General features: G+C 48.1%; 9 protein-coding genes across 9 annotated transcripts; 3 read left to right on the forward strand and 6 right to left on the reverse strand.

Moving 5' to 3' along the window:
• Positions 1-414: 414 nt before the first annotated feature.
• Positions 415-1,495, forward strand: LACBIDRAFT_329727 (uncharacterized protein; the record flags this gene model as incomplete). Its single annotated transcript, XM_001883849.1, has 5 exons — positions 415-480; positions 568-981; positions 1,175-1,204; positions 1,264-1,380; positions 1,439-1,495. 5 exons carry the CDS (start codon positions 415-417, stop codon positions 1,493-1,495), a joined length of 684 nt encoding a protein of 227 aa, XP_001883884.1.
• Positions 1,496-2,272: 777 nt separating this feature from the next.
• On the reverse strand, positions 2,273-6,371 carry LACBIDRAFT_329728 (uncharacterized protein; the record flags this gene model as incomplete). Its single annotated transcript, XM_001883965.1, has 27 exons — positions 2,273-2,328; positions 2,455-2,486; positions 2,511-2,551; positions 2,660-2,700; positions 2,806-2,895; positions 3,023-3,026; positions 3,109-3,131; positions 3,202-3,248; positions 3,423-3,504; positions 3,534-3,629; positions 3,677-3,730; positions 3,782-3,968; positions 4,198-4,253; positions 4,470-4,476; positions 4,526-4,550; positions 4,617-4,700; positions 4,726-4,753; positions 4,844-4,989; positions 5,104-5,143; positions 5,203-5,207; positions 5,272-5,283; positions 5,343-5,454; positions 5,514-5,539; positions 5,760-5,769; positions 5,836-5,939; positions 6,017-6,034; positions 6,241-6,371. The coding sequence occupies 27 exons, from the start codon at positions 6,369-6,371 to the stop codon at positions 2,273-2,275; spliced, it is 1,557 nt and encodes a 518-aa protein (XP_001884000.1).
• Positions 6,372-8,968: 2,597 nt separating this feature from the next.
• LACBIDRAFT_329729 (uncharacterized protein) lies at positions 8,969-11,108 on the forward strand (the record flags this gene model as incomplete). Its single annotated transcript, XM_001883850.1, has 8 exons — positions 8,969-9,044; positions 9,167-9,188; positions 9,363-9,471; positions 9,726-9,729; positions 10,193-10,341; positions 10,512-10,538; positions 10,715-10,849; positions 10,959-11,108. 8 exons carry the CDS (start codon positions 8,969-8,971, stop codon positions 11,106-11,108), a joined length of 672 nt encoding a protein of 223 aa, XP_001883885.1.
• Positions 11,109-11,803: 695 nt separating this feature from the next.
• Positions 11,804-17,066, forward strand: LACBIDRAFT_329730 (uncharacterized protein; the record flags this gene model as incomplete). Its single annotated transcript, XM_001883851.1, has 15 exons — positions 11,804-11,823; positions 11,993-12,241; positions 12,298-12,640; positions 12,811-12,814; positions 13,120-13,376; positions 13,433-13,863; positions 13,915-14,047; positions 14,078-14,215; positions 14,268-14,801; positions 15,057-15,911; positions 16,006-16,153; positions 16,277-16,420; positions 16,590-16,667; positions 16,717-16,761; positions 17,011-17,066. The coding sequence occupies 15 exons, from the start codon at positions 11,804-11,806 to the stop codon at positions 17,064-17,066; spliced, it is 3,435 nt and encodes a 1,144-aa protein (XP_001883886.1).
• Positions 17,067-17,911: 845 nt separating this feature from the next.
• On the reverse strand, positions 17,912-20,482 carry LACBIDRAFT_329731 (uncharacterized protein; the record flags this gene model as incomplete). The annotated part of the gene is made up of 14 exons (XM_001883966.1): positions 17,912-17,975; positions 18,029-18,198; positions 18,255-18,428; positions 18,478-18,603; positions 18,643-18,645; positions 18,692-19,003; positions 19,094-19,147; positions 19,202-19,265; positions 19,313-19,566; positions 19,845-19,927; positions 19,987-20,077; positions 20,153-20,187; positions 20,285-20,323; positions 20,377-20,482. The coding sequence occupies 14 exons, from the start codon at positions 20,480-20,482 to the stop codon at positions 17,912-17,914; spliced, it is 1,575 nt and encodes a 524-aa protein (XP_001884001.1).
• An 870-nt stretch (positions 20,483-21,352) lies between these two features.
• On the reverse strand, positions 21,353-22,158 carry LACBIDRAFT_303162 (uncharacterized protein; the record flags this gene model as incomplete). The annotated part of the gene is made up of 4 exons (XM_001883967.1): positions 21,353-21,359; positions 21,413-21,619; positions 21,675-21,964; positions 22,027-22,158. The coding sequence occupies 4 exons, from the start codon at positions 22,156-22,158 to the stop codon at positions 21,353-21,355; spliced, it is 636 nt and encodes a 211-aa protein (XP_001884002.1).
• A 158-nt stretch (positions 22,159-22,316) lies between these two features.
• On the reverse strand, positions 22,317-22,833 carry LACBIDRAFT_303163 (uncharacterized protein; the record flags this gene model as incomplete). The annotated part of the gene is made up of 2 exons (XM_001883968.1): positions 22,317-22,595; positions 22,651-22,833. 2 exons carry the CDS (start codon positions 22,831-22,833, stop codon positions 22,317-22,319), a joined length of 462 nt encoding a protein of 153 aa, XP_001884003.1.
• Positions 22,834-23,011: 178 nt separating this feature from the next.
• On the reverse strand, positions 23,012-23,215 carry LACBIDRAFT_303164 (uncharacterized protein; the record flags this gene model as incomplete). The annotated part of the gene is made up of 1 exon (XM_001883969.1): positions 23,012-23,215. The coding sequence occupies one exon, from the start codon at positions 23,213-23,215 to the stop codon at positions 23,012-23,014; it is 204 nt and encodes a 67-aa protein (XP_001884004.1).
• Positions 23,216-23,302: 87 nt separating this feature from the next.
• LACBIDRAFT_303165 (uncharacterized protein) lies at positions 23,303-24,550 on the reverse strand (the record flags this gene model as incomplete). The annotated part of the gene is made up of 4 exons (XM_001883970.1): positions 23,303-23,592; positions 23,649-23,786; positions 23,869-24,142; positions 24,200-24,550. 4 exons carry the CDS (start codon positions 24,548-24,550, stop codon positions 23,303-23,305), a joined length of 1,053 nt encoding a protein of 350 aa, XP_001884005.1.
• Positions 24,551-25,414: the final 864 nt, after the last annotated feature.

Consider the following 25,414-nt stretch of genomic DNA (forward strand, 5'->3'; position numbering starts at 1 on the left):
CCTCTGAGAAGCGCGAGACCTTCGATTGGTGAAAGGGAGAGTTGCATGGGCCTTACATAATCCAGAGCTCTCCCTTCATCTGCAACGTCTATGACACGATCAAGGCAGAGGGCGCCCTCCTCAACCATGTAAGTCTTTTCCACTTCTCATCCAAAGATATAAAAATAACTATCGTCTACTCCACCACCGCCTTATCACAGTGTACCATCTACTTCACCCTCTTATCGTGGTGTAGACGGCTCGGAGCGCGATCCCTTAATCCCACCTTCGCGTCGTTCACACAGTATAGATGGTATCGTTACTGCTTCGCACCCCGACTGAAGCATCATCATCTAACAACCAGCCTTGAAAGAACCCAGGCGCTTAAGAGGTGACTCGTGCGCAACCTTCATTATCCTTACGATCTTCGCATTTATGATTGGTGGATTCGTCGGTGCCTCTATTCAATACGCCACCTCTCAAAACATATACGACCCCGCCGTACGAGACTACATCCGGCGCTAATGGGAGGCTGAGCGCCGAGGATGGGAGCGGGAGCGTCTCAGGGAGTGAGAGGAGGCGGCAAAGAGGCGTCGCCAATGGGAGGCCGAGGAGGAGAGGGAGCGGCAAAGGGAAGAAGAAGAGGCGGCAGAGAGGCATCGCCAAAGGGAGGCTGAAGAGGAGAGGGAACTGCAGAGGGAACAAGAGGAGGTGGCAGAGAGGCGTCGTCAAAGGGAGGCTGAACGCCCACGATGGGAAAAGGAGCAAGAGGAGGCGGAAGAGAGGCGTCGTCAATGGGAGGCCGAGGAGGAGGCGATGCAGCGTGCTCAGATTCATCGGTTGGCGTTGGAGAGCTCGCAGCATTGCGAATGGTATGGAACGAGGAAGTATTGGGCGAAGATGGGCCCCTTGGTTGGTGGCTATGATCCTATGAAGGCGTGTTGGACTTCGGAGATTGAGATTCATGGTCGGAAGATGAAGCCGACGTATTGCGAGGATAAGGTATGTTTGGCTGACTCCTGGCATTTCCACTGTGACTGAATACTCAAATTAAAGGGAGTGGATCGTGGGGTGTATGGTCATTGGATAGTCGACTTTGACGAAGGCGGGTGTCGTCCTTGGTGGGAAGGATTTACGGATAAAGTTCAGTGGATGACTAGACTACTCTACGTCTATTTGATAATTTTTTTCATAGGGATGCACGGCTCCAGGATCTGGTCTCCGGGTACGCACATTTCATCTGTGCTCGTGCCCAGTCGCAACTTACACGTTTCCTTGTGATAGCGCTTTGACGCCCACCTGATGAATCTCGACTACGCGGACGGATGGAACGTCATGTTTTCCTCCACGCCGGCCAATTTCAATGGGTTGCATTTCAATGGCGCCATGTCTTGCGTTAATGTGCGTTGTGCTTCCCCCACTTACTGTGCTTCGTTGAGCTTGATTACCTGTACAACAGAGTTACTTTGGCGGTGTTTTTGGAATCTGGGACATCGTAGATGGTGACTGTCTCTAGTTTGATCAACATGAAATGATTTTTTTGCTATGTAGGGAAGATGCTAGCTGAAGTTTAGGGACAATGTACAACACCATCAATTATATTTTTGTCCGTTGCATTCAATTACGAAGTTCGGGGAGAGCAGATAATTTTGGTGAGCACGGCGCTTCTGATCCTCCTCGCAGATCAGCCAACGGAAAGAAAACCTGTTTCCGGTCAAGGAGGCAAGCCCGCCAGGTAATCGCAGGCAATTTGGATGTTTGAGTTGCTGAGGGCACTGTTGATTAATGCGATGTGAAGCGTCTCCGATGGATGTCAACTTGACTTTTTACTTGCATGAGCTTCTTCGTCCTAAGGAAATGAACCACACAACCATCTGAGCAGCGAGCCATTGCCTATATCCAAGAATTTTCCTTGATCTTTCGAGATTTTAACCGCTCGTTCATGCTCGTTACCCTGTTGAAATGTCCAGGTCGTCGTGACACTCGGGTTGAATAGGGACCCTCGCAAACGCGCGAGGGCTTCTGGATTCAAGTATATAACTACCTAAATACGTAGTATAATTTGAAATACATATCATCGCATCAAGAATAAGGGAAAAAACACGGAGCAACGCAAACGTTGTCTTCACGAATGTGATCCGCTTGTAATTCCAAATACCCTCTTGTATTTTCTTTACCGTTGCTTGACCGCTTCTTTGAGAAATTTTATGAAGGAGTATTTATTCATAGTTGACAGACTCCCTATTACCTACAAGTTAATAAAACATGTGAACGAGAAACTTATTATTTTGAACTAGGACCACATTTGGACCATTCGCGATGGCACCTTACTGCGAATATTTGTTTCACCTGGGATTGCCAAACAAGCAATAGATGCAATTTACGCCAAATCCACCAACTCAAACCATTTACGTGACGTTGGCTTTTCGACAGCTTTAAATCCGTCTAGTGTCAAGAATCTGAGCCTTGACGCACTGGTTGGTACTATCTGAAATTCTGCCAAGCGGCTACAACATTAGAGTCTGACTCACCGCACATAACCTGATATCGTTTGGATCGACGCCTTGAGCAGCTTTAAATCCGCGTAGTGTCAATTATTTCAGCGTTGACGAAACGTTGACGCACTGGTTAGTACTCTATGTGATTCTGCAAGCGGCTCCTACATTAGAGTCTGACTCACCGCACACAACTTGATATCGTTTGGATCGACACTTTGAACAACTTTAAATCCGTGTAGTGTCAAGTATCTGAGCGCTGGGCGTTGACGCAGTGGTCGATACTATATGTGATTCTGCCAAGCGGCTCCTACATTAGAGTCTGACTCACCGCACATGATAATCTCGTCTGAATCGAAGCCTAGAGCAGCTTCAAATCCGCCTAGTGTCAAGTATTTGAGAATTGATGCAGTGGTTCGCACTATATGTGATTTTGCCAAGCGGATACTACATTAGAGTCCGCAAGGGGGTGGTGGAATGTGGAAAAGAGACCAACACTCGTTATTTTTTTTTCAGGGTTCCACCTGACACCCCCCCCCCACCATTACCTTCCTAATAAAGTATGTTTTCCCCATACTCATGTTTTTTTTTTTTTTGAATTCAAAAATTTCCGTGTAACAAGTAAGCTACACACAGGTGGTTGACCGTAAACTAAGCCTAGGGGTCGTAAGGATGCATATAGCAGGCTGTTGAAACAACGGCTACAGGGTATTCGTGAGGGATCCACCACGGCCAGCCGCATCGCAAGAAACCCAGGCGTCGAGAGTGGTGTAACTGGTTGCAAGTAGGTCATGATCAGTGTAAAGATAGTTATGACGAGACCAGCATGAGAAAATTTGAAATTGACGGTGTCAACTTTTTTTTTTCGGCCTTCGGCCGGACACCCCCCCTCCTACCCTTGGTTCGGGATCCACGTCCCGCTACCCCCTTGAGAGTCCGATGACTCACCGCACATGATAAATATCGTTTGAATCGACGCCTTGAGCTGCCTTGAGGAGGAGCAGCTTTAAGTTTGCACTGCCGTTCGTGGCTTCTACATCAGAGTCTAACTCATCGCACATAACTTGACATCGTCACGGTTTGGATCGACGCGTTGAGCAGCTTTAAATCCGCCCACAAGTGTTGAGTATCTGAGCGTTGACACAGTGCTTCGTGCTATAAGTGATTCTGCCAAGCGACTACAACATTAGAGCATGACTCACCGCACATGATAAATCTCGTTTGAATCGACGCCTTGAGGCTTGAGCCTCGAGTAGCTTAAATCCGTGAAGCGTCAAGTATCTGACCGTTAACATAGAGGTTCGTACCATTCGACTCTGCCAAGTCTCGCCTGACCATATCTAAATACTTCCTTGTTGTGCGGCCAAAACGCCGAAGAACTGCGGCCGTCCGAGGTTTGCCTGTACTATCTGCCGCCAAGAACTTCATGAGGTGCAGTGCGCGATGAAACCCACTTCTATCACAATAGACATGGTTGGTCCGAGCCAGCAAATGCTGCAAGACGGTAGTAGATACTCAAGTTTTCGAAAATTTGAAGGGGTCAAAATTGAGCTTTCTTGAAACGCATACCAAAACAAAGTCAAGCGTGGGAATTTAAAAAGTCCCTTGGTCCGTTCTTCGTTTGAACTTCTAAAATGCCTAGAAAGGGTACAGGTGCACGACTATGTACAGTTGATCTACTATGAACCCCAACATGCATCCTGGTCCCCCAAAAGCAAGGTACCGTCTCCTCCAGGCAGATGAAGGTACCACTGGCAACGACATTGGCGCCAATCGCGGCTAAGTATCATTGTGAACGCACGACAACCACAGTTATCGATCCGTTACGCGTCAAGACCCAAATGTGAACGCGTCACAGCCTTCAAATCTTCAACTTCGTGAGCGCCTCGTTAGCCCATCGGAATCTCCACCCAGATTGCCAACGCCGTTAACCGTCTGAACTTGGACATGCAGTGAAATCACTTCATTCGCTACTCTTCGGTATCGTGTTCTCACATGTAATCTGCAGATCATCGGTAGTTATACGCCAGCGATTTGGAGGGAGAACGTACAGTGCAAGAACGGCATTGGCATATACTAGGTAGGTAGCGCACAAGTTCTTAGTAAGCCTGGGAATGGATGGAAGGGAAAACGAAGACTTACTGTTCCCCCGGACGAGATAGATAGCCAGCGCGATGAATGTGTCCGGGAGTAGGATATACTGAAGTGGAGTTGTTCACGCGATAACTAAATAAAAAATGGTGCAACTCACCGTAAGCACAAACGCAACAGCTGAAACCCTGAGATCAACCCATATCAATATGCATAACTATGAGAAAGAAGAAAGAAAAAAAAGTCCGAAACAAAGGGAAGACAAAAAAGAAACACACACACCACATAACCAATCCAGTAGAAAGCGTCCAAACCACCAACGAATTCACAATCCTCACGAAATTCGGTCTGTTCTTGATCTCGGTTGGCATGTCTGACGTTTGTTGGTAGAGGAGCGTGCACATCGTTCCGGCGATGAAGCCGTCTGAGAGGAAGCGGAAGCCATAACATAAGAAGAGGTAGGGCTGCCAGTGGAAGAGGAGGGGTTAGTTGGAGAGTGGGGAGAAAGGGGGAGAAGGGGAAGAAGGAAAGGACTGACCTGGTTGAGTTGCAGTTTAGGATAACACCAGTGACGGAACCTTTTTAGTGGGATGTGGTTAGATTAGGCAGGTCAAATGGTGGGGAGGTGGAAACATACATTCCCTGGATGTATACTTGGTAGGATTTTAGAATTCAGGAAGGTGGGATAGAGTACAGGGTTAGTTACCGATCGTAAACACTACACACCGACCGAACAAAGTCAGCATTCAAAAAAAGAAAAGAAAAATGACAACACACCCCAGCCAAGCATAAACGGGACGAACTATTTGAATATCCCCGTCGTCAACCTTTACACCAAAGACAGAAGAGGAACCTACGGCGAGAACAGTGGGATACCTCTTCCTCGACACTAAGCATTACAAATGTGAGTAGAGAGTCAAGGGAAGACGGGAAGAGAACGGAACATACATGCCCACATCCGTTTAAGGAATAGGCTGTTTAATTTACAAAGTGCATGTTGGACGTAAATAACAAGAGAGGAAGGGAGGGAAGAATGTAGCGTACGCTTCTGCAAGAAAACAAGTGCTTTCCTAGTAGAAAGATAAAATTATCGGGATGTCGTTCAAGAAACACGCTGAACATACAGTTGGAATAAAAAACGCCTTCCTCGCCATTAATAAGTGGAGTACAAAGCGCGGGATAAATCGAACTAACCGATATTGTCCTACCCCCCACATCCAAAATTAGACTTTTTCAAAGAGAAAAACAAAAAAAACGACAAGAAACTCACCAATGATCGCAAAAACGAAAAGTATGTGGATCAACCCCAATCCCGCGTTGTATGCAATAGTACCATATAAGATTGACGTTGATGACGAGCCCGACGGTTGAAGTCTGTTCCGACTCAGTCAGTATGAGTCGTTTTGATTTGATTTGGGGGGAGGATGGAGAGGGGGGGTACTACCGCGTACGAGGAGTATAAGCGCGACCTTTAAATAATAATAGCGTCAGTAATCTTTTTAATTGAGAAGTGGGAAGGGGAAAGGGGACGAACCAGAACCTTGAGATGCCGCAAGTCGTCCGGGAATCGTTTGTAGTATGATGAGACTTGACATATTAAAATTCCATACATCCTTTTGAAAAGGCGCGTTCATGAGAAGGGAGTTAAAAGGGAGGGGAAGGGAGGGACACGTACGGGTACGCCAGCATCGCGCCTACCAAGGTCGCTCCCTGAATTAGGTTTGCGCTATTCATCGGAGTCGCGTCGCTGTCACTTGGTTCTCGGGAGAAAAGTGTCCGCTGTCGGTCCCGGAATAAGTCGCTCATCAAGGTAGTCGAACGTGGTCAGTGATCAGAGTAAGAGAGAGGCCATATCTGTCGACGGGGAGGTTACTGGTTCATATGTCCGCCTGAGGCGTTGACTGACACCTCCCCGACCTAACCTAGGAAACTTTCTCCAAATGGGGTCTGGACCCAACGTCAATGGCTGATGATGGCCGTCACTCTGAATAGCTCTGAATCAATATATTTCGGCACTATTGAAGTACCCAACCCTGCACTAACTTCGACGGTTGCCATTGGCCATTGGTTTCACTTTCCCTGCTGGGCGTTCACCGTGTTGGCCAGCGAGGTGTTCCCAGTAGTTCCGAAGAGCGATTTGAGGATTACTTATGTTGTCGACAAGATGAGAAGAGGGCGGAGGGGCTGTTTGAAGCTGGTGAGGTTGGCTTTTGAAAAAAAATGTTTATATGGTTACTGCACGTAAGTATTTTAGCTTGTGGGCGCCAGGTACACACAATTTAATTATATCGCAATGACATCATTTTTCATTTTGCCCACTCCCTAAGCTCACTCACAAACGGCTTGTCCACCACCTCTCGGAACGTCGAGTTCAGAGATACAGCTGGGAACATGAATTCTGCGCATACACCCAGATCAACACAGCGAACAACTCTTTCATGTGAGAACGCACCATGCACAATGAAATACGGGGACGCCTCAGCTGCCGTCCCAACCACCAAATGATCAAGAACCTTGAACACCCTCGTCCGAACCCACCCATCCACATCCCTCCCACTCAGCCCACCCCCTCCCCTCTTCATCTTCCTCCCCAACTTGGTTAATTTCATCGATGTCGTCAACGCGTGACCCACACGTGACTCATCATACTCGTGCTCTTTCCGCCAATGAGCTTTTTCGTCATTCACCCTTCTTCACTTCAATTATCCCTCTTTTTTCGAGGTCGTTGGCCTGTATTCAGCGCGTGCCCATCTTCTTCCCTCTTGTCATTTTGTTCCTTTCTGGTTCATCCTAGTTGATGCCCACTCCTTTTCGTTATCTAGACCTAGATCGATGAATCGGCCCATCCTTCCATTGTCCCACTGACCACTCTCTCAGATCTCAACAGCCATACCCTGATGCTCGAGCGGCTACAATTTCTGGCGGATGGCCGAGGAAAAGTGTGCCTTCACTTCTGCATCATGGAGGACCCGACGCGCTCATCGTGTGTAGGGAATACTGAGGTATATAAAGTGTACGTCTTCCTCCACTCGGAGTCGTTCTCACCCGCTCACTTTATCCTCATCTAGTACTTATGTATCAAAACACGCTCGAAACCTTCGTGGACATTCACAAATCGGTGCGGTTGGTTTACCCTCTTTCTCGCCCCCCCCCCCTCACACCTCGTTCCGTCCTCCATTCCATTCCGATTTGCCATACCATCGTTACTTCTGGTCTTGACCATCCTCCCTCCCGGGGGTTGGCTTGCGTTCTGCTGGTACACGTTCTTTCTTTCCCGCGTACTGCGGGCATCTCGTACATCTTTCTTTTCCCCTCCTTTTCTTTTCTGTTTCTTTCCGCCCCTCCGGTCAGTCGGGCCTTGTGCACATGTTCCATTTGCGCTTCTTCCACGCCTTCACATATTCCCCCCTTCTTTCCCCGCTTGTCAGTTTAGGTGTTACGCCCCCTTTCTGTTGGACAATCTTCACTCCCTCAAGTTATCTTCCTCTCACCCTCTTTCCCTTCCGTTGCCGCTCATGCCCCCTGACCCTCCTCTTTCCCATCACTCCTTTTTACACGGCGGCTGATCATACTTCACAGCCTCCACGACGGTCTTCTGCTCCCTGTATCCGTTGCTACAATCTCACCCCTTCAGCACCGTCTTGCGTCGGTTCCTCCATCACCATAAGCTTCGAAGCGCCCACATCCGAGACAGCGTGACCGTCGGCAGCAGCAAATCAAGCGACTCGTCGACATGAACCTGATGAGCAGGAAACCTTCACACCGGATGTCGGACGTCTGCTAGCTGTACCTTGATCCAAGGTGGGTAAGATCGTCACGATTCATCATGAGTACGAATGACGTTAAAGCCGCAGGAGCAAGCTTCAGGAGACGAAGCTATGCGCTGTGGCTTGATTTCAAAGCCACAGCGGTGCCTTCTTTCATGCAGGTGGTTACGGAATGGGGGGGCGAGGCTACGTTCACTGTACTATTGACCAGATACGTTGACGTTCGATTGTGAGTTATCGGTTGGCCCTTTCGTATTTCTGGCTTGAGTTCCTCACTTCCGCGGTCTAGGTATAAAGATCGCGTGTCTTTCCCCTACCACAGGCGAAATGAGGAAAGTTTGGACTCGAGCGCCCTCCTCATTTTGAGACAACTCTTGGGGTCAACCGTCTAGCCACACGACACAACGATGCAAGTTGGAAACCTTTTGATGCATCATGCGGTGTATGCACACGCTTTACTGAGGCTTTCGTACCCTCTAGGGTTTGCGTCCATTTCCGCAGGATACAGGCAGGACGCTCAACTCAGCCTGCGAACTGAGCTGAAGGCAGGGTCTGACACCGGCGGAGCTTGGTTCTGTACCACCGCCATCTGATCAACGTGACTACACTGTACCGCCCTCCCGTATCAAAAACAACATGCCAACAAGCCCGCTTCGCCACCTATGGACTCTGGCTTCGCAATCGAGCATCGACATCGCATTCTACGATCCCCGTATGTACGCCATTCATCACGTTATATCATCTGGCATCTTTGTTCTGCAATTATCGTAGACGTTAAAAAACTTAATGCAAACCTGAAGAGTCCCGCGCTTCAAATCGTGCTTGAATAAACAGGCACTCTATTACCCTGGGTGGTGTGCGTGCTGATAACGATACCTGAAGTGACATCGGGTCGACATTGGACCGAGGTATACTTCCCCCATCTTGTCTACGACGATGTCCGTTCTGCAAACGCAAGAATCGATACAGTCACCTGATAATTGTTGAATATAAATAACGGTTGCCTGGAAAAACGAGGCTTCTTGATTAGTGTTGATGGCGAAACCTCCCAGAGCATTCGCCAGTCGCCGGCGTGGCGAGGCGGCTGGCGTGGGAACCTGGCGAATGGTGGCGAGACTGGCGAGACGGATATTTATTCAGTGAGTTGTTCAGAACACAAAAAACAGTATCATAAGCTCTAGTTGACGTGTAAGGATCAAGTTAGCCAGAAATTTCCAGAGAGCTTCACAAATGTAGCACCAATAATGGATAGTGAGGAGCACGGCACCTTCCGAATTGCGCTGCGGATGTATTCAAAACCCACAGATCAAGCTTTCGTCAATTGGAACGCCATTTCAATGAAATGGAACTGTTGAATCTCCGCTGATAATGATTTTGAAGATTTTCATACTAGAAGTGTGAGCAGAAAACATTTGAAAGTTCGAATATCACCTGGTGGATCGCCAGGTCTCGCCACCCCTTTGCAGCAATTTTTGGTCGCCACCTGGCGATCGCCAGGTGGCGAGGCGTGGCGAGGCGAGATGGCGAAGTTTCGCCAACAACACTATTCTTGATTAGCAGTGCTTCTTTTCGCAGCGCCTGTTTCTTGCACCTCAGGCCTAGAACCTTGACGTGCTTCTGGGCCCTCAGAGGCCTTTTGTTTGTCTGGGGGTAATTGGCCTGAGAGTGGGGTCTTCCGGGCACTGATGGCACCTGATGGCGCTGATAGCTATTTATACTCCCGCATCAGATCGAGATCGCTGACAGATCGCAATATTCTGTAGCTTTCGGGCCTTCGGCGCTCGTTCTTGGCTCGTTCCTCTCACTGACCGTGATAACCCCCGTCGCTCCATTTCAACTGTTGTCTATCCTCTATACCAGTATCATCGGTTCACCTTACACAAAGGTCGTTGGATGGCAAGATCCACCATATCCGAAGCGTCCAATTGCCCGATGCGCTCAATGACAATGATGCGGACCTGTTTACCTATGAATGCTGTGGAAGGGGTGGCGGAAATGAGTACGGTAAGGTGGGTACCGGCGCCATGTCTTTGTCAAGATAACCAGACTCTAGGAGACCCATGCGCAACCTTTATCGTAGCGCTTCACGTTTCTGTCCCGTGAGCGTTTACTGGCGCTATGCACCCAACGATGGTGTACACCCATGAACACTGGGAAAAGGTCGACAAGATGGGTTTAGTCAAATTCCTCTTGGGTACTCGGGCAGGTGAGTACTACCAATCATCTCACAAAGCTTTGGGAGGCGACCCATACCTTCGTGCTATAGATTGGATTGGCTGATCTGTTTTCTCCAACCTCCCCTCCATCCGGCTATTCCGAGTCTCCACATCATGCGGTATTCACGGGTTGCTTAACTATTACAGACCAACCATACTTATACAGTTATACACACCGAATTATGACGGGAACGACGGCTCGATGCATCATCCGACCATCCATCGCGATGCTCCATGCGAGCGGCTAAACACTTCAGGAGAACGTTTGCCAGGGAAGTTTGCGAGAGGGTTTTTCGAAATTGTGAGTACCGTTTGCCATGATCTAAACCGTAAGCTTTCATTACGATGTATGTACAGCAGTTGGAGAGTCATGACCCGATTCCTGTCACAATCTCTGCCCCCTACTTGAGCTATACACCGCTATCCCTCTCCTCGACTACGTTTTGGAAGTCTACGTTACACTCCATATGGAAGGAATGCATGGCAAGTTGAAGTTCGTGACTGAGGATTCCTCATACCGACATCTCTCCCTCGATAACTTCCCTTCTCCCCCGTTTTAAGCCCTCTCCTTGAGAATATATAGATTTTGGGTGGATGTCAATATACCACTTATGATTTGTATTCCTTGTATTTCTGTTCTGTAGTACAACTGGATGTGGAATACAAATTTGTGGAAATGACGAAGCAGAGACTTCAGCGCTATGTGGATAAAAATAAACATGAAAGCCGTTCATATCCCTTGAACAACATCGATGTTAGCCTCGTAGAGATATAGGGTCAATCTGGGGTCAAGGTCACTTTGGTTTAGGATGAATTTTACGAAGGTGTGGGGCTGTAGGGTGAAAGTGTTTTTACTGTGCTTACGATGATAATGTTTGGCAACCTTCGATGGCTTTGGTCTTGTCTGACCTTTACTCCAGAAAAACTCAAGATGTGACTCGCTTGGACTGCTCCCTCACGCCATCTTAAAATTAATTTGGTAGAGCTATTCTTCACACTTTGAGCTACATAACTACCAATATTCATAATTTTCTCGTTTAGGAGAAAACACACAAATAAAGGAGGTTTAATGACAATGACGAAAGTCTTTCCCCTGTTGTGAATTTTATAGGAAAAAATCTGGAAATTTTTGCAGCACACTACGGCACTTTGTTTGATATGTCGAAAGGTATTTGGAGAAGCACGGATTGCAAGTAAAAATCAAAAATCATAATCTAGAGTGGGCCGCATGAGTCATTCCACAACCAACCCCATAATGCATCTCCTTTCCATCCTGTAGGCTGTCTCTATTCCAGAATACACTTGAAGTGCATTTATCCTTCCAACGAGCCTCATATTCCATCCCTCGCAGCTCCAAATTCCGAGCTTTCCGAGCTTGATAGTGCCAATAGAGCCGTGGTTGACTTTCTCCTCTTTGAGCTGGTGGATAAACCTCTTTATTTAGAATCACCCGCCCCACACGCGCCGACATCGAATATGATTCCGGAGATGTTGAATTCGTCGAAACGGCGAAAGGCGTTTTGCATGAGAAAAGGCTTCACAATACAGAGAGCTTTCACTCCGAAAACACTCCCAAAGAAGAAATCAGGGGTATGGAAGTGGCAGCATATGCTGGTCCTGTGGACGTCGACCGTGAAAGTTGCGCTCAGAAAGCAAATGCCAGGGGAAGCGAATCAAAGAATCCAAATTTACGGTATGTGTCCTTGTTGACTCTTATTTGATGAGATGTAACTCGATTATACTTTCAAGGTGCTCAAAGCGCTCTATCTCCACCGATTCCGATGAAGAACTCTCAGAGCGCGAACGAAATTTTCGGAAGCGATCATCTGCTACTGCTACGAAGCCCCGAAAAACCAAGCTCTCCAGCAGTGCACGAAAGGATCTCCTCAGCTTCGATGAATGGGTAGAGGAACTATCTCTAGCACCTTCAAATTTGAGGTGCAAAGGATGCCGCAATGTTGTTAAGTTGAGTAACCGTCCTGAATGGCCCTATGAGCTCAAAAACTTGGATGCGCATAAAGCGAAATGTGCTTCAATTAATGGGAAGAAGATAGTCAGAGTGGGCGTTGTCAAAAGGCCCGAAATTGGGAAGGTGAGAACGGTGAAGTCTCTAAAATGCATTGAACTAATCAGGGTTTGCTCGCAGCCGGCCATGGGAAGTATCTCCGATTTTTTTGGAAGAAAGAAAACGGATATGCCTTCGATGCCAGAACATACCGGCGAAGAAATCGTTGGAATAAAATATCGCACTAAAGTTGTTAGTACGGTGCGTCCCATTGCTCTGAAAGCCCATTCCCCACCTAACCAATCATTACACCACATCGAAGACACCATCAATAACTCAATTTTTCTCAAAATCGCAAGGCCAATCACTTCCCAAAAAAGTGCCCACCGTTAATGTGTGCATCCATCTCAATGGTCCCGAGTATCAGGAATATATTGATCTAACGTGCACTCGCGATTTTGGTGGAATATCACCTCAATTGCTTGCCTGAGTTTCGCGTCAGCTATTCCCTTACAAAAGGCTCGGAGAACTTCGACAGTCTGTTCAATGAGGCCCATTGGAACTAGGAATACCGCTCATAAAAAATCCTGACAACGTACCTGAGGATGGAAATGATCGCAAGTCCATGACTGAGTGGACTTCTGCCGAGCGACTCAAGGTGGACCTGATTCTGCGCTCGTGGGCAAGGTGGGAGGTTGATTACATCAACGGGTTCATAAAATCCCGACATTGCGAAGGGACCACTATCAGTCACGATAAGATATGCCCACCTTGCCAAGAAATCGCTTCCGATCAATCGTTCAAGCGCTCTGTGCGACGACTCGTATGTCATTCCCTGAGAATCTATAAATTAATTCTAATTCTCTTTGGCATTTTCAGAAGCTTCGTGAAGCGAGTCTTTCTCCTGAGGAACGCCGACAAATTCTAGAGAGGCGCGACAAATATGCTCAAACTGATATGATTCGACAAATCGGAGCGCGATCCTTTAGCGCGAAGCTCAGTGACCCGGTTTTGTTCGATATACACGATTCTTTGAAGACCGGAAAGCCAGAGGATGCGTTTCTCCGGCCTTACAAGAGCGCAAAGGAAGGAAAGCTAAGCAATTATGAGCGCTTTATTGAGGTTTGCGATGTCCTTGAAGACCGCGTTCGGCGGGAAACATCTGGAAACGACAAGTTAAAGTACGGGATTCGGTATTCACCAAACTACCTCGATTTTATGATTGCCATGCGAGGGTATGGCCAAAACTCCAATCGTCAATACGAAATATTCTGCGCTGAGTTTGCTGGGCCATCTGTTCGATACCTTCGGTGAGTCAACTGGGTTATTCGTAAACAAATCCGATGTTGACACCAATAAAGAACACTAGTCACGAAGTCAACAGATGCTCTCCAAAACCCATATCTCATTTTTGAGAACGTTGCTCGTGTCAAGAGGTATATCGATTCAGTGAACTACAAAGGTCCAATTGTAGTTGGTTTAGACTGCACCGAAGTACGTCAGCGCTTGAATATTTCAACCCAGTGCGGTGCGCATGTACTGGGAACGACGTTCAACCTTGCTGACGTGGAGGTTGACGACGCTGAGGATATTGATGAGATTGTTGCCTGTGCATCGAAAAAGAAGGCCTTCGCTTCTCAAACTCGTGCGATCCTTGCCAGAGTGCGTTGAATTCTTTCTGTCCGATTCCAAGTTTTTACTAAAAGATTTAAAGATTCCACTTCGTCATTGCCCTCCGATTGTCATCGCCATCCTACCAACAGATGGCAAAGAGACTGTGGAGGATATTCATATGCACCATTTAAAATTACAGAAGATGGCCGCTCAGCTAAGTATCCCTTTTGTGGCTTTAACAGCGGATGGCGCTGCAAGCGAGCTGTCAGCACAATCCCTCATGGATCATGAGAAGTCGGAGCTTCCTGCTCTCAAGTATGACTACCCTCTGTACGGGATCCATCTTCAGGCCCCAGTCTTTATTGGCGCAGGTCCAACGATCTCTATTACAGACCCCCCGCACTCCCGAAAAACCTGCCGAAATCAACCGCAATATGGGACCCATACTGCCAGCTTGGGAATAGGTTTTCTTGTTCACCAGTCTTTCATTGATCTCTACGAGATATCGGGATCTGGACTAGTCCTTCGCGATGTCGAAAATGTTGATAAACAAGATGACGGCGCCGCACGCAGAATTTTTCATACACAAGCATTGACGGCAGCAACCTCGCAAGAAAATGGGGTGTACACGATAGTACGCCCGAACTTTGAGGGCTTGTTTTGTTATCTATTTATCGTGGGTGCGTTTGATATGATGGCATGGTTCCTAACTGACATTATTGTAACAGGAACCTTATTTGAGGCGTGGATGAGTCCATCTATGAAAGTCGAAGACCGTGTACTAGCTGTCTATTCGCCAGCGCGATCCTTCATATCGCCGGCAAGCTTTCATATTTTCAACCGACTTTGCGATACATTAGTCTTGCTCGCCCTGGCCTATGCAAGGTAGTACCCCGAGGAGGCATTTTGCCCCGAAAAGTTCAACACCAAATTTCTTGAGCACTTTTTCGGGATCGGACGTCAATTGCTTCCAAATTTCTCATACGCCGATTTTCCAAAGATGGTCCAACATATCCTGGCGCGACAGCGGATACTCGAATCAGGACTTCTCAAAGTCAAGAGGGAGTGGACGTCTGCCTCTGGATATATTTTTAACCCAGATACCGACATGCAGAAAGCTGTCCACGACGACTCTCCATTGCTTACCTCTTCCCTCACCGAAGTTCGATTGAATCGTTTGGTGGAACTTGCATATAACGAAGCGGCTCATGTTTGCCGAGATGTTCTTTTCATTCCTGTCTCACTCACTCCAACAAAACCGCTTCAACTACAAGCTCTTGGCAGCGCTAAGCGAAGACGTCACATTTCTGCTGCCCAACCCAAAGGAGGGGATAGCGATGGGGATGGGGATGAGGATGAATCGGATGAGGATGAAGATGAGGACTTGATGGAAGATGGCGACGACGATTCTGCTGAATCGGATATAGAAATTGAGGCCAATCCTTCAAACATTGGTGAAGCTACTGCTATGGCTGCGCGTGACGCAGCTCGTTACGCGGCGCTCTGTACAGATGTTGAGGGAGGGATCGAGGCGGGTGCGCTTGGCGAAACAGACATCAATTTACCATCGCCACACCCACTACCGCCTGTCACCATCGTTTCACAAACAGGATCGCCAGTAGATGATCAAAAAACAAGCCGACTCCTTTACCACTCATCCGGGAGGGCGTCCGTAAAAAACATCCTGGATTCTCGTCGCGCTTGGCAGTCGGGGACCACAACAAAGTCCGAACGCGTTGTTATTGTAAATCCAAAAATTTCGAAATTGAGGCAGGCGCTGGTCCCCTTGTGTCACGGAAAGAAAAACGTCCTGAAAGAATGATGGAGTTTACTAGTAGAGGGAGAGGGAAAGTCCGGATGAACATTACCATATTTTTTTCAACGGCCCAGGCTTCGTCTCAGACGATGATCTCGACATTTGGAATGTCAGCAAAATTTTCCTTCACTCCACCTACGGTTACCACATCACGCCTCTAGTTAGAAGGGGTCAGTGATTGCGTGACCCCTTCTAAGGAGAGGGCTTACAATGTTACATCGATATTCCCATCAGTTGGTTAATTCTTGAATAACTCCTGGGGGACTTCATCGAATTAACCCTCCCTCGGTAAGTATTATCTGGTGTACCTTCCCGCCGTTCTCAGGGTCCGCATTGGGAAGGTCGTCCCATCAGCGGCACCACATGCGCCTTCCTACCATGCTCCGTTGCCAAATGCGGACACAGCGTTGGCGCATGTGACTATTTCCGTGCTCACTGTCTGTGACGATGAGCAGCTGTATTCCACTGTTCCCAGTCCATTCCCTTCGCTTTTCTTTGCCTAAGCCCACACAATAAGTCTGTAGAGTAGTATTATATGGCTACCTGCATGTAAATAGGCCACAGAGTTGTGTAATCACCTACATGAATATGCATGCTCATCCCCAGTACCCATAACCAGCTACAGAGAGACTATGAGGCCCAATGGCCAGCTTGGATATTCATTATTAGTATGTGTGAGGGAGGGTATGTAACTACAGGGCTGTGGGATGGCCAGAACATATCTATTCTGCAGGTGTAATATACCCCAGCTTCCTACCTCTACTCACCCACTCCCAAGGTACCTATATCTACATTAAACACATAGAGCTACCAGGATAGCTATTTAAAAGAATTATGGACATCTATGTTTACTATTTTATGGGTATGAAGGGTACCACGGCCTGATATCTCCAAAAACCATCTCAGTTCCTGGGAGGCTATCAGGTCATTGCAAGTGTATTTGAATTGGCTAAAGGGTAGTTATACAAGCTATAAAAAGGTTCACTAGGTTTAAAAGTGAGCGCCTCCATGCTATAGTAGTGTTTAGTGGGGGATGAGGAGGTATACCTGGGATCAGTTATCAAGCCATACCTCCATCAATAAAAAATATCTGAACATAATTAGGACACCTATGGGTGCTTTATGAGTCCCTTATATCAACTTACACAGACCATGTTGCCCACAGAGAAGGTGGTGAAATGTTATCCAGGTAGGGGGAAGGTGTGGGCAAAAAACACGAAATCTCTCTCCTCTGAAGGGAGTTTTCTACTTAAAATAAATCTGGGTACATAGATGGTGAGCCTAATGTAACTATAGACGGAATACTAAAAAATTTGGAAGATTGAGGAGATGTATGTATGTCTCCATATGCACGAAATGAATGTCAAAGGAGATACATCAAAAGTGCAGGATTATGATCAAAGTTTGGCTACATATCTCTAAACAACGCATTAGCCTCTTGGATTTGATTGTTCTCCCTACAGCCAACCAATCTGTCTGAAAGTTGGATATGTTTTAAAGGCTATACTATTGGCGATCGCGCTTGAGGAAAGGTGTGTGTCTTTCATCAGGAAAATCGGGGATTGGAAATTGAAAGAAAGTACTCATAATTACGCTTATTTTCTCGAAATTTCTTCTAATTACAGTGATTACTGGATTTCCAATTTTTGATTCGGTTCCTGGGAAATGAGCACATAATTTCCCTCAATTACTGGTGATTTCTTATGATTACCCATCCATTCCTTCTTCTTTTTCCAGTGATTCCTGATGATTATCCAGCTATTCCTTCTTCATTTTTCCTATATTTCCATCTACACTTCACATAATTTTAATATGAAATGATACTATTATTGGCAGTAGTAAGGTATGACGCGAAAGAATGTAATTAATAAGGATGAAATGAGTGTATATTCTACTTGAAAAGATGGTACGAAATCGGAATAGGACATCTAATCTTCAATGAGATCGAATACGTCACCAGGACCAGCTGTGCCAATATCGGTAGGGTGCGAACTAAGACGAGAGAACATAAGTATTGATAGAATTAGAACTATGAAACGACGTACACCGCCAGCCTGTAAAGTGTCGACATAATGTGGCGATACCTTGCCGGCTTCTCGTCTTTTAACTTCTCCAAGGAACGGATGTGCGAGGTGTATGTGCTGATAAAGGTATTCCCGTCGAAGTTCGTTTCTACCTGTGCGCCTGTCTTGTACTCGTATATCCCGTGGAAAACCTTCCATAATTAAATAATGAGACGAATAAAAGAGCTCAGCAATATAGTTTACGAACCCCAGTTGCGCTCAGAGCTATGAGCGGGAAAGGAAGCTCGGGCTCTTGCTTCCCTGCATTGAACTTGTCCAGATATTCGTAGCCAAGGGACGACGGTTTGGCAAAATAAGCGGCCTTGAGCGTGTCCACGATAGCTGGATGCAAAAAAACCTGCTTGACATCAGGCTCCCAAGTCTGGATAGTAGATGAGCGACCGGAAAGTTGGTGAAAAGAAAGCACGTACTTTCCCATCTTCCCCTCCCCATTTTCCTGGACAAACATATGCGTGTTTCTTAAGAAGGGAGTCAATGCGGGCGACGGCCTCTTCCCCAAGACCAAGTTTGTAGAATGGGATACGCTTTAGAGCCTCCTACTTAGCAGGAAGGCGGAGCGATGAGAGTCGGCTGACGACCTGTACAGACACAGTAGTATAACTAATGAATAAACGCGGGACTTACGACATCCGAAAGCTTATGACTAAAGGTGCCATCGCGTTTGATTCGTAGCTCGATGTTTTCGACCTCGGGAAACTCATTGACAAGGGTCCGACAGGCATTGAGGAGGAGAGTCTTCCCATAGCTGATACGTTCATTGGCCTCCGGCCACGCGTTGTGAAGGACCATCTCCTTGGTTAGGGCAGCGATCGCATGGCGGATGACAGAACGCATGATTTCATTTTGCTCAAGCAAACGGATCTCCTTCTTTCCAAGGGGGGTTACAATCTGGGCGTGACTCGGCCAATCACTCGAACCGTCGTCCAACGCACGGCTCTTTTTGACATATCAAGCAGCTTTTCGCTGGGTGGGGCCGACAGTTTCTGGCTGAATCTTCGGTTGCTGGATCACGTCGTCAGCACGCACGTTTACGATGTACTGAAGCCATACCTCAGATTCGAAAGCCTCAGCGCGGCGGGTCTGGTATGTGACAGAAAGTTAATTCTGAACCTAGTCCCATCAAACCAGACTCACCTTTGCCTTGCTCTTCTTGTTCTTCTTTTGTGACTTGGGCACAACCGCTGAGGCATCGGAGTCACTGTCCGAATCATGAAGCGCAACGGGACGTTTCGCCGATCTTATGACCTTCGAGGAGAGAGGTGCAAATCGTCACTGTTTGGCGCTGATGACTGGAAGCCCCAATCAGAGTCAGTGAGTGGTGGAAGGGTCACACAGCGTGAGAAAGAACGAAAGTGTTCTGAGCATGAGGAAGCGCGAGAGTGATCCATGCGCGATGAGGGACGAGAGTGTTCCGAGGCCATCTCGACATCCGCATCAGGAATGTCGAAGAGACCAGGTACATCTTGATCCTTCTCCTCATGTTCAGTAAAGTGGGGCCGCTGCAAAATAAAATTGGGTGAGCGACAAGTGAGCGAAGATCGAACTTGATAGACTCGCCTCTCGGTCAAATATCTCCTTCAACCTCTTGTCAGGAACTTGGTCCAGACAATCTGGGTCAGATTCGTCTTCATTGTGCAAATCATCATCCTGCGATTGCGAAGAATCGGAGGAAGACCCATTGGACGGTGAGGAAGGCACTATGGGTTTCTTCGTCTTTGAAGCCTAGAACCGCACCAACTCTAAAATCCTTCTGCATACATTTTAAGTCGTATCGTACCTTCTGAATTATGGCCCTCACCGGTGCCTTCTCTTCCTCTTGGGAGTCGGATTCGTCGTTCTGGATGACGGCTGCAGAAGGTTCTGTCGTAAAATCATTAGGTAAGTCGAGTCATGGAGATAGTGCGGCGATAAGTACATACTCTTGCCCATCAACTTCGTCGATGGAGTCGTCCGCTTTTCAGCACTTGTCATCTCATCATCTGCGAACAATATCAGCCTTGTGGCCCTCGCCTGCGGGACATCTAGCTCTTCTTACCTGCTGGGTGTTTCAGAATTATCCTGTAAGGTAGCAGTATTTCGACGCACCTTTCCGATATCTTTGCTGACCTTTCTCTCCCCAGCTAAAGGAGAAACAGCTCGTTTATCTACATTCCTCTTCCATACTACATCAAGGTTTGGAGGTAAGTGCTTCTTGAGACGCGACGCAATGCCACATACTAGCGTTGCTTAGGGCATCCTTCTTCGCACTGCGGCCACCTAAGAGCCAGGTGAGTGATCCTCGATTTCATGACAAGTCATGCAGGGCTGACCTTTCGTCTCTTCTATCAGGCGCTGAGCCTCCTCTTGTTCAATCTGCGCATTGAGCGCCCGAGTTTGAGCCCCCTTTTTGGCTCTATCAGACTTATCTTTTCCCATCGAGGGGGTAGGTGGGTTAATGAGGGTATATGGGTAAGGAACGTGGTATTATAGGTCCGGAAAGGAGGGGATAAATGGGGTTGGGAGGAAAAGACGTGGTCGGAAGAAATCGGTAAGTTACCTGAAATTGATACAAGAACAAATTGCCAGGAGAGATGAGGCCGTCATCCACGCCAGGGCAATGAAAGGGATCGAGTGCCTATCCATTTATACGAGCTATTAGAGACTCTCGATACAGATACTTCTCAACGTGGGTCCGTTGAAGAATTGATGGTGTTAAGGCGAAATGTGTCTTCCTGGTTTGCCGTAAACTCAAAAGATCACTTTTACATAAGTGATATTACTGAGAATACACCTTGATCCCAGCGATCAATGGCGCTGGGTAGACACCATTAACCATTAACATCGCGGAGCTGTCTTCACTGATGACATGACGTTTCAAACAATAAGAAATGATTTTCGTACGAGCGCGAGAAGCCGCGTTTGAGACTTCCTGTTGGTCACACAAAAAATCGTAAGAAGGTAAGCCCCAGTTGATAAAGGGGGCAAGGAACAGGAAGAGTGGACTCACAAATTTTATTGTGTAAGGAACCCGCCTCACCCTCCTCGGCCGCGATCAGCATTGGGGATGAAGCCTCCTCGACCTCCATGGAATCCAGGCACAAAGGCACCCCTGCCACCTCTAGGAAAGTAACCTCGTCCAGGAGCAGGCGGGGCATGCACGCCGTTAGCTTGGGAGGTCGGTGCCGCTGATGGTGATTCGGGGAGTTCTGGAGCATTGGCATTAGTAGCCTGAAGGGGTGACCTGCCGCGGCCGTTGACGTATCCCCCTCGGCCGCGGTCGGGGTTGGCCATGACGTGCATGGGCGGTCAGTGGCTATCTTCAGGTTAGCTTAAGAGTAAATTTGTGGATGAGGGCAAGGGAGTCACCTGGCCGGCTGCGCTGGGCGCAATCCAGCTGCTGGAGCCTGGCCAGGCGCGGGGTTGATCTTGGGTCGGGGACCATGTCTCGGTTCAAAGGGGACCTCATTCCGAACGGGTGGCAGAGCTTTAGGGTTGGTAGACGTTATGAACTGTGGGTTGGACAAGTTCAAGCAGGTGTTGAATTCGACCGTCGAGCCACGGCACTTCGAGCACCTACATTTGCGTCGTAAGCACCAAGCAAACATGTATGAGGGGGAAAATGACGCACCGATCACCCAACGTTATACCAGACATGATCGGAACATCCCACACTACCTCTATAGTCTTCGAATTGAGCCCAATGACGACACCTTTGACCGATAGTGGAACGCTTCCAGAGTCTTGCACCGTCGTAACACGGTCACCCAAAGCAAAGTGTTGATTCTGAAGACGGTAAGTGTGTGCAGGTTTGAGAACGGCTTGTCTAGGGATTCCTTTGACTACGGCCTTCTTGAACTGAGCTGACGACTTGTTCTTCGTAAACTCATCAGCCATTCGCTTGATTTCCCCCACAGTCTCCTGCAGGTAGATAAGGTGTGGATGGACGGGTTACAAGGCCGTGAAGTGACTATTCAGCTTACCTTGCCTAGTTGGTCACAGAAAAGGGAGACGGGCTCGAAATCTTGAACACCCTTCATCTTTAGCCATGCTTTAATCGCCCTAACACGACCTTCAGGATCCGGCCCCGACAGGATGTCCGATGCCCTTGCCATCGCTATAAACATTTAAGGTCAATCGCTCGTCAATCGCACAATAACGGACACGTACTATCTCCACTGTTATCTAACGAGAGGAAGACCTCAGGAAACTTTGCCTAATGATCCCATGCTTCAGTAAGCGTCAGAGTCCGTAGAAACCGACAGACCTTGTACTATCGGATTAGGTCGATTGCCCTCTGGCTATACTCCCAATGCCGGCCCTCTTTGCGAGAATAGTTCAAAGCCTTCGCTTCGAATTTGAAGCTCAGGCCGACTTTGGTCCTCTGTTCATCCGATGCGATGATCATGAAACTCAACGTAATCTTCCCCAAAGCCCGCCCCGACATTCCAACCATCTCTGCAGCTTTAAAAAAGGGGAAGTAGTGGGTAGATCGTCGATTCTGTACGACGGCTTTGAACTGGTCATTCTCAGCCTTTTCGGCCGGGAAGAACTAACAGTGATGGGTTCAAGAGCGCGTTATGATACAGAATTAGTGAAAGACGTACTGCAAGCATCGCAGACAAACTGGTTTCGGTTGTGGCAGAGACCGAAGCAGCCACCCCACACGCATGTTCCCCCAGGATGAAAATCTTGCCACCGCCAGGGGGAACTCTTCTGACAAAGGAGGTGCGTCGCGTTCGAGGGAAGATCTTCTGAAGCAACTTCGTGAAGACACATCTGCACCGCATGTTCCGTTTCCCTTTCTGGGCCCTTATAGTCCTTCACAAAGGCACCAGACTCCCATCGTTTCAGGCCTTCACGTGTTGTAGAGTGTCAGCAACATCCCATTGAAGGGTAGATAAGACACTCACCTTTTAGAGGAAGGACGTGTAGGAGAATGTCAACAGTGCGTGTAATGACTCCTGATCATTTAGAGTATACCTGCTCGGTACGATCGGCCTTCATCTTCCAATGGCCCAATCCTTGTGGCGCGCGTGGGTTTGAGACGACCTTGGCCGGCGTCCCAGGTGCGACCGTCATCTTCTCGTACTTGAACAACGAATCAGAGACCGCCAGAACCGATCCTTCCCGCAGGTACGGCCACCCCATGAAAGTCCGTTCGCCTATCATCTTCAACTTCTTCCGTCTTCATCCCCTCATACGGGTTTCGTATATGCAGCACCATCGATTTGTTCCGGCTTTCCGAACCCTGGACGTTTACGCCGTGGTATCCCAGCAGCGCCGTGTGTGGAAGCGTTTTAATGGGAATCCAGTCAGAGCTTCTGTACCGAGGAATACTCCGTCGCAAAGACCGGGAATGAGATGCAACCCATCAAGGATCGGGAGGTCGAACAGCTCCGTCTTGCACGTGCATCGATAAAGAGGGGGGAAGAATCCAGGCAGAGATGAAGGATAGAGAGTGGGCTCGCCAAGGTTGAAACTGAACTTCGAGCTCGAGCCCCAAGCGTTCCTTTTTCTCTCCTCGGGGGTGAGACAATGATCACGAGCTGAAAGTGAATATATACGTTGGTGTCATAAGACCATACTTTGGCTAGGAACGTACCAGTCATTGCCTTCAGCGGCCTCTCTTCATCAATGAATGTGACAATTGCCTCCCAGTCTTGCTTTTTCCCGTTGAGATCTTGCGCGAACTCGAGAGGGTAGAAGTCAAGAATCGGTGAGTTTGGATCGTACATGAGATCTTTCGAAGAGCGGTCAGCCAGCAATCATATCCGAACGTCGATATCTACCTGATAAGCTAGCGGAATGTGATCCATGCTAGCAACGGGCAACACGCCCATAAGCTGCTGGTACTGCTTCAACGGCGTTCCCAGGCTGAAAATCGAAAGACATTTCGTCCGCTCCCCGCAAATCTGCGATTGGCAACACGAGCAACGTCCAACATCCTAACCGACGATGCACACCTGAAATCCGAGGAGCGTAATGATAGTCGTAGAACCATCCCCACGATGCGACTCCACGTGCACGACCAACTGCAGGTCGGTAGATCGGATCACCCATTTCAGTCGGGTCGTCGTAAGATATCCCTAGATTCCCCTGCGTTGGCGTCTTGTCAGCTCAAACTTAACTTGAGAACAACAAAAAGATCCCAACCTTATAATAACCCCGCTTCCACTCGTCCATCTTCTCTTTCAAAGACCGTTCATACCGCTCCTCAAACGTCCCATCGGCATCAACATCCTCAACAGGCGCCTTCTCATACTTCTTAAGCACACAATCAACTGCTGCTCTGCTCTCCTCGTCTTCAACCTCATCCTCGTCTTCCCACTCACTATCCTCCTCCTGCTCGCTCGTCTCAGGCTCATCTTCCAGCGCTCTCGGAAACCGACACGTCGCCAAATTCCTGTCCTCCTCATCAAACTCGTCCCACGTCACACTCAGGTGTAGATCCTCCGTCAACTTGGTGATGAATACTCGCTCCCTCGCAGGGAACGAGTTTATCATCGTCAGCCATATCCATCTGTCGTCGAGCCATTCTAGGGTCTCATTGAGAAAATCACGCCTTTGATCACTTGAGCGATAAGCCCACGCTGGGCCTCGACGGCAATCCTCGTGCTAACATAGCAATCAGCGTAGAATAAACCGGAAAGGCAGCGCACAAACCTGTCCGTGACGCTTTTTACCAGTTTGATGTTATCCTTCTTCTCCTCTTTCTTCTCTTTCTGCTGCAGACAGACGGTAAGACGATGATTGATACTAGGCTCAGTTTGGCTTACCTTTTGTTTACCAGTTCCGGCGTCCTTCTCCTTGAGAGTGGGTACATGGGCCCGCGTAGAGTTGACAGAGGACTGTGCCTTCGCAAGCTTCTGGTGCAAATCAGAAAGCTGTGACACAGTATACGCCCTATTCTATTGGGAGTCAGCATTCTTTTCCGAAGGTTATATAGAGGATACCCAACGCTCACCGAAATCAGAGGGCTCTGACTCAACATGTTCACTCAGTGATTGTTCCACAACAGCGCCAACAATTCGTTATCTAAACTCGACTTAAAAATCTCCACGTCGACCTGATAGTACTGATTCGCATGGACACCGAAGTCTTCAATCTTGCTCAACGGGATTGACTGATCTTCCGATGCGGATGCGTTTGTTGGAGCGTAGTTTTCGGGGTATGTCCGGAATGCGCCAATATCGACCTTTCCCGCATAAACGGTGCGATTTGGATCAATCTGCACAAAATGAGGCGAAAGATAGCGCTCTAACAAAGAACAGACGCACGACGACCGCCAAGAACGGATTCTGGAACTTCTGTTTGTTCATCTGGGTTTTCAGATCGATACCGGAAAGCCAACATATCCAGGATGGGAGC

Source organism: Laccaria bicolor, genomic scaffold, assembly GCF_000143565.1.
Source record: "Laccaria bicolor S238N-H82 LACBIscaffold_23 genomic scaffold, whole genome shotgun sequence".
NCBI classification, from domain to species: Eukaryota; Fungi; Basidiomycota; class Agaricomycetes; order Agaricales; family Hydnangiaceae; genus Laccaria; species Laccaria bicolor.